The sequence below is a fragment of the Macaca fascicularis genome, chromosome 9, assembly GCF_037993035.2.
Source record: "Macaca fascicularis isolate 582-1 chromosome 9, T2T-MFA8v1.1".
NCBI lineage: Eukaryota > Metazoa > Chordata > Mammalia > Primates > Cercopithecidae > Macaca > Macaca fascicularis.
The window spans coordinates 131,192,915-131,212,095 of NC_088383.1; the positions used below are offsets into that span (position 1 = coordinate 131,192,915).

General features: G+C 51.9%; 1 protein-coding gene across 50 annotated transcripts in view; it reads left to right on the forward strand.

Moving 5' to 3' along the window:
* Window positions 1-19,181, forward strand: part of TACC2 (transforming acidic coiled-coil containing protein 2) — a 258,699-nt gene that overhangs the window by 201,016 nt on the left and 38,502 nt on the right. For 14 of the 50 annotated variants that reach the window (XM_005566619.4, XM_074002936.1, XM_065521539.1 and 11 more), the window contains 5 exons: window positions 55-191; window positions 12,446-13,757; window positions 15,424-15,459; window positions 17,476-17,536; window positions 18,735-18,936. In XM_005566619.4, coding sequence (XP_005566676.3) covers window positions 55-191; window positions 12,446-13,757; window positions 15,424-15,459; window positions 17,476-17,536; window positions 18,735-18,936 — 1,748 coding nt within the window. The remainder of the gene's footprint in view (window positions 1-54; window positions 192-12,445; window positions 13,758-15,423; window positions 15,460-17,475; window positions 17,537-18,734; window positions 18,937-19,181) is intronic. The other 36 variants (XM_005566620.4, XM_074002931.1, XM_074002938.1 and 33 more) reach the window with 5 other exon arrangements.

Genomic DNA, 19,181 nt, shown 5'->3' on the forward strand with positions numbered 1-19,181 from the left:
AGCAGAACTGACTCTGGGCCCCTTTCTAACCTGTGCTTCTCCCTCTGTCATCAGGAGTTCCGATTCTGAAGAGGCATTTGAGACCCCGGAGTCAACGACCCCTGTCAAAGCTCCGCCAGCTCCACCCCCACCACCCCCCGAAGTCATCCCAGAACCCGAGGTCAGCGCACAGCCACCCCCGGAAGAACCAGGTAACCAAGGCCAGGGAGGTCCCCAGACAGCCCTGCGGCTGTGAGCCCTGGGGGAGATTTGCAGCACTTCCCCCTGGGTCAGGCTGGAGGCGAGCACCGAGTTGGCCTCTTGGCTTTGAGTTGTGCTTGATGTGGCTTTTGTAGTTTTCTTGAAAACGAAGGGTGAACAGATACATTGGATTATTCGCCATTTGTTTTGAAGAATTTTAGAGGAGGCCTCTGGGGAGATTGGGTTTGGAGGAGGGCAGTGGGTCTTGAAAGTTCACAGCACAGTCTTGGATTCTAGCACTTGGCGCCTCGCTCTTGTGAGAACGTGAGTTCTGGACAGGCCTGCGAATCTACATGTGTATTTCCAGCGCTAGGCTTGGGGAAGGAAGGTAGCCAGTGGGCGAGGATAGAGGTAGACATTCACAGCACATCATGGTGGTTTCTTTATTCCTCATGAATCTCGTTGTCGCCTGATTTCTTATCACTTTCCCACATCTTTCTCCCTTAGCGTGAGTGAAAACACCTTTATGTTCCTTTTAGACAGGTGGTTAGTGCACAGATGGAATAGATCTCATCCCCACCCACACCTGTGGTGTATTCTGCACCTCCCAGTTACACCAGCACAGAGAACCACCTCTCACATGGAAGATTCATAGGAGCCTGGAAGAGATGGGGCCTGCCAGAAATGGCCCCACAGGCTGGCCAGGGGGCCGGGGGGTCCTTAGACCTGGACAGCTCTGGGCCCTACACCTTAGAGGACCCCACTCTGGCCTTCCTTGGGCCTCTGGAGGCCCACAGCCCTCCCGTGTGATTAGGAGTCTGCAGGGCCAAACCCCTTCTACCCCTTCTAGGCCACACGCTGGATACCTGAGAGTGGCCACTGCCTGCCAGGGGCCCCCTTGTCCCCTTCTCTAGCTCTTCCTCCCGAGGGCAAACTGTACCTGAGAAGGAGCCAAGAATGGGGCTGGGTGCCTCCAGTATGCTCTTGCCCTGGCTGGGAGCCAGGTAAACTGTACAATAAAATAACATTTTGACCTTGATGTTGGTTTTAGAAAGAAATGGGTGGAATTCTTTTTATCCGCCGTGGGTTCAAGTAGCCCATTGTTTTGGAAAGGATGTACACTCCGGGGCTTTGTTCCTAAACCAGCAAGCCCCGGTGCTGGGACAAGGGGGCAGGACAGTTTTCATGAGAGCTGATGCCTTTGCTGGAGTCTGCCGAATACTGCTCCCATGTCCCCATCTTTGACAGCTCATCAGTCTGCAGCGGTGTCTGGATTTTGCTGAGTCAGTGTAGACACCAGGCTCTGGGAGGATAGTGACTGGTATTTCTTTGATTCGAAAGTAGAGAAGAGCCAGGAGGGCTGTCTGTAGTTCTCAGAGAGTCATTTGCATCTCTTCCTTTATTTTGTATGATAAAGCATATAAAACTGTTATTTCCCATAATATTTTTAAAAACTTACCCATAAGTTTTAATGGAAAGTGGCTGGATGACAAACACATTGTAATCTCTAGGTCAAATACGTGATGAAGAATAAACTATTCTGGCCGAGGTGGGCAGATCACGAGGTCAGGAGATCGAGACCATCCTGGCTAACATGGTGAAACCCCGTCTTCATTTAAAATACAAAAAATTAGCCAGGCATGGTGGTGGGCACGTGTAGTCCCAGCTACTCAGGAGGCTAAGGCAGGAGAATGGCGTGAATCCAGGAGGAGGAGCTTGCAGTGAGCCGAGATTGCACCACTGCACTCCAGCCTGGGTGACAGAGTGAGTCCATCTCAAAAAAAAAAAAAAGAATAAAGTATTCTTGGCTGGGCGTGGTGATTCATGCCTGTAATGCCAGCACTCTGGGAGGCTAAGGAGGGTGGATCACCCGAGGTCAGGGATTCGAGACCAGCCTGGCCAACATAGTGAAACCCCGTCTCTACTAAAAATACAAAAATTAGGCAGGCATGGTGCCGCACACCTGTAGTCCCAACTACTCAGGAGGCTGAGACAGGAGAATGGCTTGAACCTGGGGGAGGTTGCAGTGAGCTGAGACCACACCACTACACTCCAGCCTGGGTGACAGAGCCAGACTCTGTCTCAAAAATAATAAACAAACAGTTTAGAAGAAAATGATAGCATGTTATAGGGCGTGTTTCATCCCTAGCACCAAGGGGTGTGCGGAGGGGCGGGTGCGTCTTTCGGGATTCCCAGTCTGATGTCCTGCCAACTCTGGGAGAACAGGACGCCACTCTGTTCTCTTCTTTGGTCCTGTCCTTCTTCCTTCTGCCTAACTTCCTTTCAACAAAGCAAAGAACAATCTCCATTCTTAAAAACGAACACGCACAACACCGACCTCTTTCTTAGATGGCAGTTACTAAAAGAATGAGCATTATTGAGGATTAAGAGATAACCTCCACCAGGGAAGGGGATGGAAACGCTCATTGCTGCGGAGTCACAGCCCCTCAGAACCTTGGATTACACCAGTTGGAGTGTTTGAACGGGGACTTTATGTTTCTCCTCCTTTGAAAACGGCCGCGAGGCTGGCTGTGTAGGGATTGTACACTCAGGAGACTTACGGCTGGAACTGTGTCTGCTGAAAGGCCCCCTAGCTTGGGCTGTACAAAGATCCATTTGATTTGCTGCCCTGGTTAGAAAACTGCCTCCCAGGCGGAGGGTCCCCTCGTCCATTCTGTAGACCAGCATGGGGCATTATGAAGGCGTGGGAAGGCAGCTGTGCTTGCTAGTGTAGGTGGCTGTAGGAGAAGAAAGATTCGTTCTGTGAACCACAGGAAAGAAGGGCACTAGGGGAAAATCTATTGTTTACTTTCCTCTACACAGTGCCCGGGATGTTGCGAAAGGTGCTGCAGGAACCACGTGAATTAATACACGAGACCTTTGGCTGTGAATAAAGACGGTTTTTCCTCCTGGCAACCTACATTTTATAAAGCACTCACTTGCCCTACATTGGGTCCTACCAGCGTGTCTGGGCTCCCTGCAATGGAAGATGTGTGGACTGGAGCAGTCCTGCCAGCCTGTCCTGAGGGCTGTAGCCTGGACCACAATCCTGAGGCAGAAGATGGGGCAAAGGATTGCACCTGCTGCTAGCTGGGGTGGGCCAGGACTCAGCTCATCTGAGCGCAGTTGCCTTATCTGTAAAATGAAGAGGGTGATCTGTGGGCCCCTTCAGATCTTTCCAGCTCTGGCCTCCCGAGGTCCTGTGAACGGAATGGTTGGCTGATGTACAGTGACCGTGTTATTAGAACTCAAAATCGGCCACTGAGGGACATAATTACATGTCATATAATTACATAATAGCTCCCATTCAAGCATTTGCCTTGTCAGGGCTGTGCTAGGTCCTCCGAGTGTTTCATCTCCCACTCAGGTGAGGGAGGATCAGCTGTGTGCACACAGCGTCCCTGTATAGTGGATGTCTTCTCCTGATTCCCCAGTGACACGTGGAGGTTACGAACCTCATGCGCCATCTCACTGCAGATAAGGGGCTCTGGTGTCAGAACCCAGGCCTGCCCACCTTCAAGCCCGGTTCCCTTCCATTTGGAGCCAGAGTGCTGTCTGCGTAGGTGCAGTGAGCTGGTGCCTTTGTGCGCCTAGTCTGGGGCAGGCCCTTAGTAGGTGCTGAGTGAAAGCTGTTGCTGGACCTGCTGTTGCTCATGTGTGCTGGGGCAGTCCTGCCAGCCTGTCCTGAGTGCTGCAGCTGGGGCAGTCCTGCCAGCCTGTCCTGAGTGCTGCAGCTTGGGACACGCCCCCGAGGCAGAGGATGGGGCAAAGGATTGAGAGTCAGTGGGTGATCAGTGGGGGCGACATGGCAGGAGAGTTGAGGTGGATCCATTCTGACAGTTGCCCACCTGCCCATCAGGGACATTGTTCAGCATTGGAGAATGCAGCCTCTTTACTCATTCTTGCTAGGAGATTGCCAAGACCAGAGAAAGGCTTATGTTGGGGCCTTGGAGGTAACGGGGGCCTCCCTGTGCCCTGCGTGCCTACACCTTTCCTCTGTCTCTGGGGACATGGTCCTACCAGGCACTGATTGTGGCACTTCACCTGGGGGCTCGAGCCATTGAGCCAGGAGTATACAGGTTCACAGCCACCCGATCCAAGTGCCAGTGTCCTCGCCAGGCACTGATTGTGCTCCAAGTGGCTGTTTGTGGACAGCTGTCCTCACATTGACTTGGAATGGAGCTCAGTGCCCAACCTGGCTGCAGAGCACACAGTGGCTTCCATTTTCTTTGGACCCGCCACTGGTTTTTGTACACACTGTCACCTGCTTTCATCTCCAAGGAGGCCACATGTAGGTGCTCCCTGTAGCCATGGGAGACTTCCTGGCATGGGGTAGGGCATCCTAGAACCCAGCTGAGGCCCTTCCTAGCCTGGGGCAGGGGCTCAGGGATGGATGTCACTATGGCGTGTGAAGAGCAGGGGGCTGTGGTTGCCTTTTCCTGGCACCTGCTATGCCCTGGGCCAGGTGCTTACAGACTCTCCCTCTTCACCCGCACAAGAATTCCCTGTGACAGCTGGTGACAACACACTGTCTTAGGTCCGATCATGCGGCTATCACAACGTAACCATAGACCGGGTACCTGTTAGCAACAGAAATGTATTGCTCGCAGTTCTGGAGGCTGGGAAGTCCAAGCTCAGGGCACTGGCAGATTTGGTGTCTAGTGAGGACCTGCTTTCTGTTCATAGACAGCACCTCCTCCCTGTGTCCTGACATGGTGGAAGGACATACAGTCTTCCTCAGTCCTCTTTTGTAAGGGCACTAATCCCACTCTTGAGGATACTGCCCCCATGAGCTCATCACCTCCCAAAGGCCCCACCTCCTGATACCATCACCTTATATGAGGATTTCAATATAGGAATTTTGGGGACACACACATTTGGACCAGAGCCACAGCGAGCTGAGGGCTGAGCCTTTTCAGGCCTGGGTCTGGCTGCCACAGGCACTCAGGCCCTCTTGAGCTGGCTGCTCCCTCTTCACCATGTGAGTGTTTCATGTGCCCAGGACCAGGGAACAGGTGAGACCACTGGAGATTTTGATGCAGTCCAGGCAGAGGCTGGCACTGCACCTGGAGGCCCTGGCCATTGAGCCAGGGGTATATGGGTTCACAACCACCAGATCCAAGCCCCGCTCATCCCAGGCTGGAAGGACGATGGAGAGTTTGGGGCCTGCATAGAGCCAGGTGAGGAAACATGAGAGGACGGCCACCTCACCTGCCCACAGTGGCCACGTCTGCAGTGAGAGGACGGTGGTGACCTCATCTCCCCAGGGTGGCCACATCTACACTGAAAGGATGGCCACCTCACCTGCCCACAGTGGCCACATCTGCAGTGAGAGGACGGCGACCTCACCTGCCCACAGTGGTCACATCTACAGTGAGAGGACGGCGACCTCACCTGCCCACAGTGGCCACATCTGCAGTGAGAGGACGGCGACCTCACCTGCCCACAGTGGCCACGTCTACACTGAGAAGACGGCCACCTCACCTGCCCACAGTGGCCACGTCTACACTGAGAGGACGGTGATCTCATCTCCCCAGGGTGGCCACATCTACACTGAAAGGATGGTCACTTCACCTGCCCACCGTGACTGTGTTCACATGGGGAGGATGGTGACCTCAAGTGTCCTGTGCAGCTTGGATGGAGACACCAACAACCTGGCAGGGCCCCAACCCTCTGGTCGCACATTCACTTCCCGTAATGACCTCGCTGGAGGGGCTTGACTGCACTCCACATCCACACAGGCACAGTGGGCCATGGATGGAGCCTGGGATGCTCGGGGCTCCCACAGACCCCAGGCTGGTTGCTCAGCCCATTATCCTCCCAGGAAGACAGGGGTATAACCAAGCCCCACAGGTGTTGTCCTGTTACAGATGACATTTGATAATAATAATAGAAAAATAGTAACATTGTGGGGGGTGGTACTAGAGACAGTGACGTCAAGGCACAGCAAGGTTAAGGAACTTTGGCCAAGGTCACCAGGCTGATTAGTGGGAAAGCCAAGGTTTCAGCCGCTTTTTATCTGACTCTGGACTCTTTGAAACTGACCTCTTTTGAATCTGACATGATGTTAGTGGTCTGTCTGCTTCTTCAGCTTTTAAAGAAAGCACTTTTCCAGAGTGTCCCGTTTCATGCCTGCTTGTAAAGGATGAGGAGTGGCCCCAGGTCACAGCTGGTGTTATTTCCCCCATTGCCCTCTCTCTCCGCCTTCAAATGAGCAGTTAAGTCAGTAAACTGGCAGAGCACTTGTGCTGGTGCTGGGGCCCTGCCTGGGGGACTGTGGCCCTTTGGTAGGCGGCCCACCAGGGAGGAGCCCCAGCAGGACAACAGGTGGGGACGTGGCAAGGAAAGCTGCTCATCTCTGGCTGACATGAGAGAAGTGACAATCAGCAAAGCAGGACAGACAGGTACATGTGGGCTGGGCACGGTGGCCTGTGCCTCTGATCTCAGCACTTTGGAAGGCTGAGTTGGGAGGATCACTGGAGCCCAGGAGTTTGAGACCAGCCTGGGCAGCATAGCAAGACTGCATCTCTACCAAAAATTTAAAAACTAGCCGGGTGTGGTGTCACGAGTTTGGCTGGCTGCTTAGGAGGGTGAGGCAAGAGGGTCACTTGAGCCTGGGAGTTCGAGGTTGCAGTGACCTATGATAACGCCACTGCACTACAGCCTGGGTGACAGAGCGAGACCCTGGCTCTTAAAAAAAAAAAGAAAGAAAAAGTGACACGTGGTGTGCTCTAGGTGGAGCCAGGACCAGCCCGGGGTTGCTGAAGTCCCAGCTGTGTGAACCGCCCCCACAGCACAGTAGGGCTGTCACTGCAACCGTGCTCCTGGGTGTCTTCTTCTTACCCCACCGAGCAAAGCCTTCCCTTAGGTTCTCCCCATCCTGACCATGGCTCTGTCACTTAGATGCTCACAAGGCGGACTCTGCTGGGAACAGTTTGGTTTATGTAAAGAGAATTTAATTTCTTCATCACTAAGTGAGTTAACATGGTCGTTAACTGTCTCTCCCCACAATGCCTTGACGGCACTTTTCCCTCTTGGTTTCTGGGAATTGAACAGGAGTTTGACCTCAGGAAGCAGAGGAGCACAGACCCACCCGGTGGGGGTTCTGGGGTCTCTGTGAGATCCTGAACCCCTGCTGGGCTGAGGACAGAAGGCAGCCACGGCACGGGCCTCCTGCTCTCTTGCTGGTCAGTTTTGGGTTTGGTTTCTTGAGCTGTCTGTTTTGGACCACATCAGAGGAGGGTGGGCACCACAGGACAGCCTCTGCCTGGCGCTTCTGCAGCCCTGATGCCTCACGCCTCTGAGGTAAAACCCCCACAGGAAATTGGAGCTCAAAGGCCCATCTGAGCTTATCCTCAAAGCCCACTCATTTTTGTGGCCAAATACGAAAGCGTTGCCCACCGGAGGTTTAAGAATGAGGATAGACCTAGATAGAAGCAGATGAGGTGAGACAGCCCAGTTCTAGACTTCCTGATCAGGAGATGCAGCTGCGGCACCTGTTACGATGGGGCCCGAGCCCCACCCCAGCCCCTTGGAAGGTACCCCCGCTCTGCAGGGGAAGGAGGCAGATGGAGGCGGAGCCTGGGGTTTTAATGAGTGTCTCAGGTGTGTCTTAGGCTAGACAAATTTGGGAAATATTAAATTCATCATGGACTTGCTCTGAGCTGCCCACAGCAACCAGCAAACTGCCACACAAAGACCAAGTACTGCTTTATCTATATCTCGTTAGCCTACTTAAAATGGAGACCTTTTCCCAGAATAAATATTACTAATTGAAGATTACTATTCATGTACTTAGAAGATAGAAAGCCATGCTCCCTGTGTAGGAGACCATCTACCCGTGATGTGTCAGCTTAAGAGAAGAGTCTGTGAGTGCCTGGGCACACCTCTGGCCCTCTGGGCGCCAAGGATCCCTGCCCAGAGTGAACTCACGGCAGGACAGGGGAAGGAGGGAAGGATGGAGAAGCACCAGTGTGGGGGGTGGCAGCAAGTGCTTCTGTGAGAAATAGTCCAGCAAGGCTAAGAGTGTGGCCTTTGGAGAAGGTAGGGTGACATCAGCTGGGTGATGTCGGCTGCCCTGTCCTAGCGTTCTCCTTTTCCTGGGAGCCTCCTGTCATTTCTAACACATTTGTTTTCCCTCAACCTGGGCATTTTATTTGCCCAGCACTGGTGCTATGTCTGAATTGTGGCCTCCAACATTTGTATGCTGAAGCCCCCACCCCCAATGTGATTATTTGCAGGGAGGACGTTTAAGGAGACAGTTAAGGTTGGATGGGTTCATACGGGTGGGGCCCTAATCCCATGGGGACCAGTGTTCCTATACGAAGAGAAAGAGACCAGGAGTGCGCACAGAGAAAAGGCCATCTGCAAACCAAGGAGAGAGGCCTCAGGAGAGAAAAACCCACTGGCGCCTTGGCCTTGGCCTTCCAGCCTCCAGCACCGTGAGAAATACATTTCTGTGGTTTAAGCCACCCAGTCTGTGGTCCTTGGTGATGGCCGCCCAGCAGGCTCATGTAACTGGGATACCCTAGTGACCCTTTTCATCTGATGAACTGCGGGTGCTGACTTTGTTATCAGACTGAGCCAGAAACCTGGAGCCCGTGTGCAAGGCACTGTTCTCTAGGGCATTGCCCAGATCTGTGCCAGTGGAGACAGGAGGTGAAGGAAGTGTCGTGTGTGTATTCATCTGGGGTACTGTCCTTCCTTACCTCTGTGACCACAGTGCACCCCACAGTGGCTGACATATAGAAGGCACCCCAGGTTATTTGTGGAATGAACAAATGAATCACACAGTTGATTGCATCTGCATCTGTCTTCACGCAGATATGCTGTGTGGATGTTTAGAAATCCAGCAGGGGAGCAGGGAGGCCGGGTGTGGTGGCTCACGTGAGCCTGTAATCTCAGCACTTTGGTAGGCTAAGGCAGGCGGATCACTTGAGGTCAGGAGTTGGAGACCAACCTGGCCAACATAGTGAAACCCATCTCTACTAAAAATAGAAAAATTAGCCAGGCATGTTGGCACATACCTATAATCCCAGCTACTCAGCAGGCTGAAGCAGGAGAATCACTTGAACCTGGGAGGTGGAGGTTGCAGTAAGCTGAGATTTTGTACCATTGCACTCCAGCCTGGGTGATGGAGTGAGACTGTTTCAAAAAAAAGAAAAGAAAATCCAGTAGGTGAGCAGGGAGGACTTGGAACCCAGTTGGACCACAGGGGCCATTCCAGCCCTGTGAGGGACCCCGTGGAGCAGCCTGCTCTGGTGACCAACACAATAAGACAGCCATTCCCAATCAGGGAGGATTTTGCCCCCACCAAGGGTACATGGCAATGTCTGGAGACAGTGTTGGTTGTCACAACTGGGGTAGGGCGTGGGGCCTACTGGCATCCAGTGTGTGGGGGCCAGGGATGCTGCTAAGCATCCTACAGGGCATGGGACAGCCCCCAGGATGGAAACCTGACTGCCCCCAAACGTCCATAATGCCAAGGATAAGAAACCCTACAGCAAGATTAAGTTTCCTGGTTCATGATGAGCTAATGAGAGCATGTCAGTTCTAAAGAGGAAAGCCATGCTAAGCAGGCAGGGAGCTCTTTCTTCTGGAGGAAGCAATGAGCAGATGGTTAAGCTCATTGTTGCGTGATAACTGCTGACATTTGAAGGGCCTCGGAAGGCTTCCTTCTGCAGGCTGCAGAGGCACGTGTAACAGCCTGAGACAGAGGTTAGTTTTTGTGGGCCTTGCTTTAGAAATGATGGGATAGGCCGAGGCTCCTCCTTCTTCCTGCCAAGGCCCATTTGAAAGCACCTGGTCCCCCTCAGCATCCCCTGGTCCTCTGTGCCCTCTGTGTATCCAGGGGCAATTATGGAGCAGGAAGAGGAGGTCGCTGCTGGTGGGAGGATGTGGTACGTGAGAGTACTAGGGCCTAGAGGAAACAGTGAGTTGGTTTTAGAAAGAAGGGAGGCAGCACCTTTTGAAATGAGAAGGAAGCAGGAGTGTTTGGAGAAACCATTTGGGAGAAAGAGCTCCGTATTTAGGGCATCTGCTCCAGGTAGGCCCTGGGTGGAGAGGAGGGGAGTGAGAGGCTTGAAACCAGGACTGGCTCATAGACGTGCTTCCAAATGATGTTTTCAATCCAAGCGTTTCTTGATCCTGTAAGAGAAAGTGTGACCAGTCAAGCGGGAAACAGAGCTAAGGCCGGTTCCTAAACTCAAGAAGCTTGAGGTTTTCTTGTGCTGTGAGCTGAGTTCTCTGCCAGGTACTCCAGGAGAAAGGTGCTTATGAGCAAAGCTTGGCAAGCACTGCGCAAAATACTCATTGCCCAGAGATTTGCAGTCGGGAGCATGAATTGCTCTGAGAAAATCAACAGGAAGAGACCAGTTCAGGGGTTAATTGTGCATTTCCCAAACCTTGTTTGTTTGTTGGGGTGAGAGATAAGGCTCCCAGATTTAGCAAATGAAAATACAGGGTGCCCATTAAATCTAAATCTTAGGTAAACAAAGAATCATTGAGACATGGGACATACTTACATTTAAAAAATGTTGATTTATCTGAAATTCAAATCCAGCTGAGCATCCTGTCCTTTGTCTGGCAACCATGCCAGTGGCGGAAGGGGACTGGGGGCACGTAACACCTGTCATGAGGCACACACCCAGGTCTTACCTGTGCCAGCTCCATTTATTCCTCATTCTGCATCCTCCTAGTACTTCGGCCTGCAGACCGCTTTATCGTGTTTGCCCCCTTGTCCAATGACACACTTTTAGTTTTCTGGCAAATCTTTTTCTGGCATCCGTGACTGCCTGGAGCAGCTGTGAACTCAGAAATACATGAAAGATGCCGCTGGGTGCCAGCAGATCCCTGAGTAGCCGAGCCAAAGCTGGGACTGGCCGGATCCCCATGGGCAGTAGGGTGGTGGGACCTTAGAGCGTCATTTGGCCAACATTTGCAGCATCTGCAGCGTGTTTGGGAAATAGGAGCGACCTCCTTGGCTGGCAGTGGCTGATGAGTAGAAAAGCTGAGAGGAGGCAGCTGGGAGAGCCGTGAGAATAGGCAACAGCAGGGCCAAGGATAGGCAGGCAGGACTGAAGGAGAGGTTACAGCTGATGGCTGGAGCGGCAGGTGGCAGACAGCAAGTGCCACTACAGGTGCTGGGGACCTCCGTGTACAGGCTCCCCTGTTCTTCACAGTGGCTCTGAGGAGTCAAGAACAGGATTGTTGGTGGCCGTGGCTGGTATTAATATTTATGGAAGGCTTCATATGCCTTCCTGCAGGATTTCTCTGTCTTGCTGTCCTACTCCTGACCCTTGCTTTAGCCACACTGGCCTCCTCACTATTTCTGTAACACACCAGGCGCTCCTGCCGCAGAGCCTTTACTCGTGCTATTCCTTTTCTGCCCAGGATGCTTCCTCCCCAGGAGTCCTCCTGGTTCATGCACTTACCTTGATTCTGATCTTTGCTTAGATGTCTCCTCAGAAGATCTTGCCTGACTACCTTATTTTAAAAGTGAATCTCCTATCCCGGCTTTATTTTTCTCCTTAGCATGTGTTACCCTCTGAAATTCTGTACATTGTTTGTTTTTGAGACAGAGTCTTAGTCTGTTTGGCTAGAGTGCAGTGGCGCAATCTTGGCTGTCTGCAACATCCGGCTCCCAGTCTCAAGCGATTCTCCTGCCTCAGCCTCTGGAATAGCTGGGATTACAGGCGTGTACCACCATGCCTGGCTAATTTTTGTGTGTTTTTTTTAGTAGAGACTGGGTTTCACCATGCTGACCAGGCTGGTCTCGAACTCCTGACCTCAAGTGATCTGCCTGCCTCGGCCTCCCAAAGTGCTGCGATTACAGGCATGAGACACCACAGCTGGCCCTGGTGATTTATTCACTATCTTCCCCTGAAGAATGTGACTTCCAGGAAGGGAAAGATTGTGTCTATTTCTGTTCCTTGTTGAATCTCTAGTACCTAGAACCATGCCTGGGCCTGATGAGGCACTTGGTGAATGTTTTTGAATGAATACTCTGAGCTAGGTTCTTTAATCGGTCCTCATCACCCGCATTGTACAGATGAGGGAACTCTGGGCAAGCCTGGCCAGGGTCTCGAGCTAATTATGGGTGGGCCAGGATCTGTACTCAAGTAGTACACCCAGTGTGATGGGCAGGGGTGGCCTGGGGCCATGGTTTGTCAACCCCTACGCTGGAAGGTGATGTTTTGGCACAAGAGGAGAGGTGCCCCAATGTATCCTGTGTCTGTAATTGATGGATTTGTCTCTGTTTCCTCAGGATGTGGTTCTGAGACAGTCCCTGTCCCTGATGGCCCACGGAGCGACTCAGTGGAAGGAAGTCCCTTCCGCCCCCCGTCACACTCCTTCTCTGCCGTCTTCGATGAAGACAAGCCGATAGCCAGCAGCGGGACTTACAACTTGGATTTTGACAACATTGAGCTTGTGGATACCTTTCAGACCTTGGAACCTCGTGCCTCAGACGGTAAGAATCAGGAGGGCAAAGTGAACACACGGAGGAAGTCCACGGATTCCGTCCCCATCTCTAAGTCTACGCTGTCCCGGTCGCTCAGCCTGCAAGCCAGTGACTTTGATGGTGCTTCTTCCTCAGGTAATCCTGAGGCCGTGGCCCTCGCCCCAGATGCATATAGCACGGGTTCCAGCAGTGCTTCCAGTACCCTTAAGCGAACTAAAAAACCAAGGCCGCCTTCCTTAAAAAAGAAACAGACCAGCAAGAAACCCACAGAGACCCCCCCAGTGAAGGAGACGCAACAGGAACCAGATGAAGAGAGCCTCGTCCCCAGTGGGGAGAATCTAGCATCTGAGACGAAAACAGAATCTGCCAAGACGGAAGGTCCTGGCCCAGCCTTACTGGAGGAGACGCCCCTTGAGCCTGCTGCAGGGCCCAAAGCTGCCTGCCCTCTGGACTCAGAGAGCGCAGAAGGGGCTGTCCCCCCAGCTTCTGGAGGTGGCAGAGTGCAGAGCTCACCCCCTGTCGGGAGGAAAACGCTGCCTCTTACCACGGCCCCGGAGGCAGGGGAGGTGACCCCATCAGATAGCGGGGGGCAAGAGGACTCTCCAGCCAAAGGGCTCTCCGTAAGGCTGGAGTTTGACTATTCTGAGGACAAGTGTAGTTGGGACAACCAGCAGGAAAACCCCCCTCCTACCAAAAAGATAGGCAAAAAGCCAGTTGCCAAAATGCCCCTGAGGAGGCCAAAGATGAAAAAGACACCCGAGAAACTTGACAACACTCCTGCCTCACCTCCCAGATCCCCTGCTGAACCCAATGACATCCCCATTGCTAAAGGTACTTACACCTTTGATATTGACAAGTGGGATGACCCCAATTTTAACCCCTTTTCTTCCACCTCAAAAATGCAGGAGTCTCCCAAACTGCCCCAACAATCATACAGCTTTGACCCAGACACCTGTGACGAGTCCGTTGACCCCTTTAAGACATCCTCTAAGACCCCCAGCTCACCTTCTAAATCCCCAGCCTCCTTTGAGATCCCAGCCAGTGCTATCGAAGCCAATGGAGTGGACGGGGATGGGCTAAACAAGCCCGCCAAGAAGAAGAAGACGCCCCTAAAGACGTAAGTTCAGGGGTGGTGGTGGTAAGGATCGGAGGCGGGGGTGCACATTGACTGTGACTGTTGGTCATGTGCCTGGATAACCTTCGACTGCCCTAACCTTGCCCCTGGGTGCTGTGATGATGCCACGCTTATGGCCGTTGCACCAGGCAGACAATATACGTGTTTTCCTTTCTCTCTGCGGTCACGGTGGTGGCATTTTCCCATCCACATACCCCTTTGTGTCCTTGATCTTTTGCTTTAATAAATCAATGGTCTAGAGCTTTACTTGTAGCCAAAGACCTGATGTTCAGCTCCAGAGCAGTCTGGGAGATCCCAGAGAGGGGAAAGGTCCATTAGAAATCTGGTTGATCTCCCTATTGGTGAGTGATTGCTGTTTGGAGAAGCTAGGAGATACACCCTTTAAAATGTTAAAATTTACAGTACTTGTTTCTGCCTATTAATGAGACATTAGCCCAGGAGGCAAACATAGTAGATTCCAGGAGGCCCAGGAATGAGAGATGTGGCCTGGGCCCCTCCCTGCTGTACCCCAACCAGCCTGTAAGAAACACCCCTCTTTGTCTCCTTCCTCCTCTCCAGTCATCTTTTGTAGACAAAGTCCCTGCAAGTTCTGAAGAGATAAATGGAGCCTGAAAGCAGGGAGCAAATCCCCACAATCCCCAGGAAGCCATTAGTCCTTGGCTCTGTGGACTTGGCAAGACACAGACACTTGACAGGGTCAAGTATATTGTGCTTAAAAACCAAACACCCATGCCTCTAGAATCCATCCCAAGACCCGGCTCTAACATGGATGGCTGCTGGTCCTTTATTCTTTGGCCTCTGTGGTTAATACCTTGGCGATTTCCTTACTCTCATGGGCAGTATTGTCAATAATTTGACAAGGCTAAGGAGAGCAGTCTCCCAGGGGCAGCAGAACAGACCACAGCGCTGGCCCCTCTGGGTCTGTCTGGCACAAAAGAGAACGACATGTTTACCTCCATTCTGGGCTCCCCCTAACGTTGAACATCTGAGAAGAACCCAGGGCCTCCTGAGAGGAGGTCTCTGTAGCAGGTTACCTTGGATCAACCTGCCACTGTCTAGTGGTGGCTGGAGGCCATCCTGGCCACAATAGGGACTTTTTTCTTTAGATCAGTTCCCCAACTAGGTCCTTCCTAGAGACTCCCTAGAATTCACTTTGGAAACTTGATTTCAAGCCTGGAAGAGGAGAAGTCTGCAATGGCTGGACTGCAAGGCCATGCTCTCTCATCTGTGGAATGAGAGCCAACCTTAGCCACCGCCTCCTCCTTCTCCAAGATATGTTCTGTGTCTCATAGGCATCCCCAGTCACTTTCTTGTTTGAGCATCAGAGCTAACAGGGGTCGGGGAAGTTTACCCAGCTTGTGGTCTCACCTCTAGTGCAGAAGGGACTTTGGCTTGGAAGATCTTGCATGGGTCTGACAAAGCTCTTGGGGCACTACAGCTTTGTGGCATCATTAGGACCAAGAGAGGAAGGTAGGAAGGTGTTCCCCAGCAGCTCCTTCCAAAAAGCTGGGCATTGCCCGCCTTCAGAAGTAGACCTTACAGCGATGGCCGCCGTATCCTAACCCATTAATAACCAGTTGTCTGCAGATTTATCTTTTTTGTCAGTTCCTTCTGTCTGTCTCTCTTTTTCTTTGTCTTCTTGTCTTAGGATGGTTGAAGATGTGATGTCTGTGTGTTCTCTGTTGTAAGTAAATTTAATGCAATCTGCTTCTTATGCCAAATGCGCTTATTTTTCTGCCTTTTGTTTTTGCTTCCAAGCCAATTTTGTTTCCCCTCTATGGCTGCTACTGATGTATTTATGTGGTGGGCCTGGGAATGACGGGGCATGGGGCTCCCCAGTAGCAAAGATTACTTTTCTGTTTCATAGTGATTCGCATAAGAGACTGCTTGGCTGTGAAAATGTGATTATCCAGCATCTGCCTGCTTGTCAGGAATGGAACTTTTTTCCTTCCCTTGCATATTGGATGTCTTCATCTGAAATCATACATTTTTTTTTTAACTCTTCATTACATTCTTTCATTTTAAATTGGGCTCGTGGGCGATTGCTTTCAACACTACTGTGGCTTCACGTTAAAATAACTGTCTGGTCTAACCACAGGCAGCGATGGCCACAGCTTATTCTTGCTAACATGTGAAGCAGAAATGTTTGGGCCGTTCCAAATTGAGGCCTGCAGAGTGCCCTGAAATGCAGGGCCAGCGTAGAGTGGAGCACATGGCTGTGAGAGCCATCGCCAGGCTGCCCCAGTCCTGCATCCTCAGTCACCCAGGACCTGGCTGGGTGTCAGCATGCCTCGTCTGCCATCTTTGGGTCACTTGTCAGTAGAAACAGAGCTGACCATTTCTGTGCCTCTGCTGCTTTGCCTCCCCTGGCCAGGGGGGATCTGTGGGCAGTTCTGGGGGTCCAAAGACATGCAGCTTCTCCCTGTCCTTACAAGGGAAGCTGGCCAGTCCAGGTGGCCAGCAGTCCCAGGATAGGGTCGAGTCCATCAGACTCTCTTCTGCCCAAGGGATTCCTTGAGTATTTTCGAGCCACTTAGCAACTATAAAATATATGATTATATATTTATATGCATGAATAAATATATGCTTCAAGCTGCGATGGCACTGTTTTAATGGCAAATGTTATAAGAGCTGTAAATAGCCATTTGTAGTATTTTTTTTCATGATTAAATGCCATTGTTGGAGTGATGTGAGAGAACACAAGGAAGGAACTTGAGTGCCAAATTAAATTGCTCTGCCCACCCAGTTAACGTGCAAAGCAGGGGAGGGCGGTGGGATGTAAGGAGAGGGATCGTCCCCCAAAGCCTTTGCTTTGCTGGGAGTGAGACCATCCCATGGAGGGGCTGAAACGGGGCAGGGGCCAGTCTACAGGGTGGAAAGAGCCCCCATTCTGACTATGGAAGTGACCCCCAGACTGCTCGGTGGACTGAATGGAACTGCTCAGGCTAAAAGTCATCCCTTCCTCCTGGGATCTTCTTCCTTGACCCTTCAGGAGTCTGATTTGGTGTTTCCTTTGCCTCCCAGCCCCGCTATTCATATGAAGGAGAAACAGGGAGAGAAGAGCTGTGAATCTTGTCTGTTTACCATGGTTAAGAGAAGACCAAAAAATTCATCTCTCCCCTGGCCCTAGCTTTCATCAGGATTCCACCTAGAAGCCTTCAGAGCATGGGAATCCATTGAGCTTGAGGACCCTGTGATAGGGAGGATTCAGCAGGTTCTCCTTGAGGACCCCGAACTTTCTTTCTGCGTGGCCTCCTTCAATTGTTCCTTAAGTGAGGTGTCGCCTTGCCCGTCTGTAAATCGGTGTCCTGAGCCTGGAGCCCCTCCCTGAGCCTTAGTTGGGTTCAGACATCCCTGGAAGAATCCGGATAAATTAATCTGCTCACCAAAAATTTGCTTTATAAAATAAGAACATTTAGTTAAATTTAGCTTCATTTTCTGGGTCGTTCTCCAAAATGGCATCTCTTTAAAGATTTCCAGCTTGATGGATCTTTCCCTTGGGGGCAAAAATAATAGCTGTTAAAAAGTGAGAGTGGGTAGCCAGCGTGGCCGTCTGCTCGCTGGTGTTGCAGTGGCAGAGGCGGGAGGGTGGCCTGGGCCAGATGGCTCCGCAGAGGCAGTAGCTTCGGTCCGCTCTGTGCTGCTCTGGAGTGTTCCATCCCTCTGCTTGTTGTGTTTACGTTTTCCATTTTGTTTCCAGTGACACATTTAGGGTGAAAAAGTCGCCAAAACGGTCTCCTCTCTCTGATCCACCTTCCCAGGTACAGTGTTCCTTTGATCTTGATGGTTTATGCCCTCCCCCCCCAGGGGGGTTTTCCTCCCTTGTTGACAAAGCTTTGCTTTCTGCTCATCCCGGGCCTGTTTCCAAGATCATGTTTCCAAGACCCTCTTCTTGCCTCCTGTGTGGAGGGTCCCTCGATGTTTGCCCGATGTTGTTTTGATCCCTTCACTTTGCAGAAGATCAGAGGGTGTCCCGAGAGTAGGAAGACGTTCAGGAAAAATGTTAGTTGGGCTCTAGAGGACCCGCTCTGCTCCATTCAGGCCAGTTCATCTGCTGTGAACTTCTAGGACTGTCGAGTCGAGCAGGTCTCTTGAGATGAACAAATACGCAGTCTCTTGAGATGAGGTGAAAAAACTCAGCAAGTGTCAGGAGCACTGAATTGTGTAGCCAAAATTGGAGTGGGAAGCAAAGGGAACCCCCTTCCCTAAGGAAGTGGGGCTTGGATTCTTTCTTTATTAGAGTCCCTCTTACCAGTTCCTCCATCAGATAGATTCCATTTCTTCTACCCTTTACAGACCAAGGAAAGTTATCCTCAAGCCTGTCAGTCATACGGTTAGGGCTAATTTCTGGGTCATAAAACAAGCAGACCTGCCGCCCCTCCAAGTCTGAGCCAGCAAAGCCCCAGCCTGCAGACCCTGGCCAGGGTGGGGGCAGTGGAGGGAAGCACGCAGCCCTGGGGATAGGGGCTCAGGTCCCAGCTGCAGCTCTGCCCTGACCTCTCTAGGTTCCCACCCTGCGCTACTCCACTTCCCACTCTCCTATGGAAATGGAGAGAAGATCCCCCTTTTTCTGCCTCCGGGGACTGGTGTGATGATGGTCAGGTGATTCTGGTGATATTGATATGCAAGCCTGAAGCACTGTGTGAGCATCACACAGCTGTCGTAGTCATAAAACTAGCAGGAAAGCTCAAGTAACCAAGACACAAAATCCTGATTTCTTTTTTTTTAAATTCATGGTCATTCCCTGAAACAAACCATCATAAAAGGAGATTCATAGAGGGAAGAATCTGTGTGTCCATGCATTTCCTTAATGGGCCATTTGGAGCAGAGTCCGAGAAAAGCATGCAGAGGATTGTGACCGGGACCTGTCCTGGCTAATGGGTCCCCAGACCTGAGGGTGGGAGCAGTTTCTGACCAAGAGTCTGATGAGACAAGACACTGTTGCTCTTCTCTTTGCAGGACCCCACCCCAGCTGCTACACCAGAAACACCACCAGTGATCTCCGCGGTGGTCCACGCCACAGATGAGGAAAAGCTGGCGGTCACCAACCAGAAGTGGACGTGCATGACGGTGGACCTGGAGGCTGACAAACAGGACTACCCGCAACCCTCGGACCTGTCCACCTTTGTAAACGAGACCAAATTCAGTTCACCCACTGAGGGTAAGCAACTCTGTGGCCAGCCGGACCCCCACTCTGCCTCGGAGAATACTGCCCTTAGGGAGCCAAAGGCCAGGGGAGAAACTTCTCAGCCAGGTAACCATGTGATCATTACTGTGAGATCGTCTGCACGTTCCCGCTGCACTTGAAGCTCAGGCTGTGTTTGAAAACAGCCTGAGACTTGCAACCAACTGTCCCTTGACCCAAGACTCCTGCTAAGAGCCAGCACGGTGCCCTCTAACTCCACC